General features: G+C 36.1%; 1 protein-coding gene across 1 annotated transcript; it reads left to right on the forward strand.

The window, feature by feature from the left end:
• The first annotated feature begins 1,416 nt into the window (after positions 1-1,416).
• Positions 1,417-1,851, forward strand: LOC133302339 (uncharacterized mitochondrial protein AtMg00860-like). The gene has a single exon (XM_061502102.1). The coding sequence runs from the start codon at positions 1,417-1,419 to the stop codon at positions 1,849-1,851; it is 435 nt and encodes a 144-aa protein (XP_061358086.1).
• The last annotated feature ends 352 nt before the right edge of the window (positions 1,852-2,203 follow it).

Genomic DNA, 2,203 nt, shown 5'->3' on the forward strand with positions numbered 1-2,203 from the left:
TGGGTTTTCGAAGAACAGTAGCTGCACTGTTTATTCAGAAGGTTATTGGGGGTTTGTGGACCCTAGTTTGAGGAAGTTGAACTTCTGTAATGATTAGTCTAAGTCAAAATCTAAGTGATTAAGGGCTTGTGGCTTTGTGAGAAGCCTAAAGAAGTAAAACGTAAAGGAAATGCGTTGTGTTTATGTTGTATGCTTGTAGAGTGTGGATATTGATATATTGTTGATCCGAAACAGATTATGAATCTGCTGTGTTTTGGGCTTTGAGCTTGTGTGGACTCTGGGTTTGGATAGCTAGCTTACAAGGTAAGCTTTCATGTCCTCGGTTTAGCCAGTGCTGGTTCTACCATTTTCCCATGGGGAGTTGGTTGTATGCATGATGTGTTTTCATGTATTGTTTTTACTGAAATGCTAATGAGCTGTTAAGTGCAATTGCTTATGATATGTATGTGGTGTTACGCCTACAGGAGGCCAATGGGCGGTCCTGTGGGTTGGAGCAGCGAATGGCTAGTACCGTGTGGGTTTAGATGGATTCTTACACTCTCTGATCAGTAGAATAGTATAAACACACATGACATGATTATATGCTGCATTGCACTATTTTGGAAATTATATTGTTAAACTACTTTTGAACTTATATTGCACATGTAAGTGAGCTTGGGGTGGAAGATCCTTGAGGACCCTTTGTCTTACTGATATTTCTTGTTTAGAGATCTCACCCCACGTTTGGGGACGCTTATTTCAGGTTCAGGTAACTCGGGGATTGAGACCTCGGGCGGTAAGAGGCCGGAGCTGAGTTAGATTATGTTGTTATCATGTTATTATGTTGTATGCTGGGTGTTGTAGACTTGGTTGTTGTTTATGTTTTCTGTCATTTATGATTATTGTGTTGAGACTGCAGTTGAGCTTGTGCCTTATTTGGGTGAGCATGGGGTCTGTCCATGCCACTTTGATTTCTGTTATGTTTAAGTTTAACTGGGTTGTATAAACTATCAGGGTTGTCCGGTCTATGTGTTGTAGTTCCGTGACTAGAGACATACTTATGTTATTTATGTTATGAGGTATTTCAGTTAGCTGTATTTTGCAATTTACATACAGGAAATGTTTTGAAAATGAATTAAGTATTCAACTTGGCTAAGTATAATGACGTCATAATTGAAAAGAAAAAGATATTCCGCATTTTTAATTAAGCGCAGCTTAATACGATGATATGATAACATTACCGGATATATACGGGGTGTTACAGATTACATGAACAGGATTTTTAGGCCTTATTTGGATCAATTTGTAGTGGTATTTATTGATGATATTTTAATATATTCTAAGAATGAAAAAGAACATAAAGAGCATCTGAGGATAGTTTTACAAATCTTAAAAGATAACCAATTGTATGCTAAATTTTCAAAATGTGAATTCTGGATGGAAGAAGTGAAATTTTTAGGACATGTGATATCAAAGGAAGAAGTGTCAGTTGATCCTAGCAAAATTGAGGCTGTAATGCATTGGGAGAGACCTAAGACTATCACTGAGATCAGGAGTTTCTTAGGATTGGCAGGATACTATAGGAAATTTATTAAGCGATTTTCACAATTAATGTTACCTTTAACTAGGTTGACTAGAAAAGAAATTCCTTTTGTATGGACTCAAGAATGTGAGTATTATTTTCAGGATTTGAAGAATAAGTTAACATCTGCACCAATTTTAACAATGCCTGATCCATTAGGAAAAATTGAAGTTTATAGTGATGCATTTAGGAAGGGATTAGGATGTGCCTTATTGCAAGAAGGAAAACTTGTAGCTTATGCATCAAGACAATTGAGACCTTGTGAGGAGTTTATCCAACTCATGATTTAGAATTAGTTGCAGTAGTTTTTGCACTTAAAATTTGGAGACATTATTTGCAAGGAAGCATGGACACTTGTAAAAACAGGGAGAGTCATGTCCGACACGCTTCGACACGGTGTCGGACACGCGGTCAACTTTTTTCGACACGTTGATCATTCCGACACGCGAATTTGACCGTGTCCGACACGGTCAAATGACATTTTTGTAAATTTTTTTAGAAATTGTTTAAAAAAAAAATTTAATTTTTTTTTAAAAATTAAAATATATTAATAATGTTTCCACCTGATCATATCAATTTTATTTTTTTGTCTTTTTTTCCCTTAAGTAGATAAGAGATCATCTCAGCATCATTGTTGTCAAT

This window comes from Gastrolobium bilobum, unplaced genomic scaffold (assembly GCF_033153095.1).
Source record: "Gastrolobium bilobum isolate Gb01-03AN ecotype WA unplaced genomic scaffold, APGP_CSIRO_Gbil_v1 utg10233, whole genome shotgun sequence".
NCBI classification, from domain to species: Eukaryota; Viridiplantae; Streptophyta; class Magnoliopsida; order Fabales; family Fabaceae; genus Gastrolobium; species Gastrolobium bilobum.

Excerpts from the sequence above, each read along its gene's own strand:
- LOC133302339 (XM_061502102.1), top strand. The coding sequence starts at position 1,417 with ATGGAAGAAGTGAAATTTTTAGGACATGTGATATCAAAGGAAGAAGTG.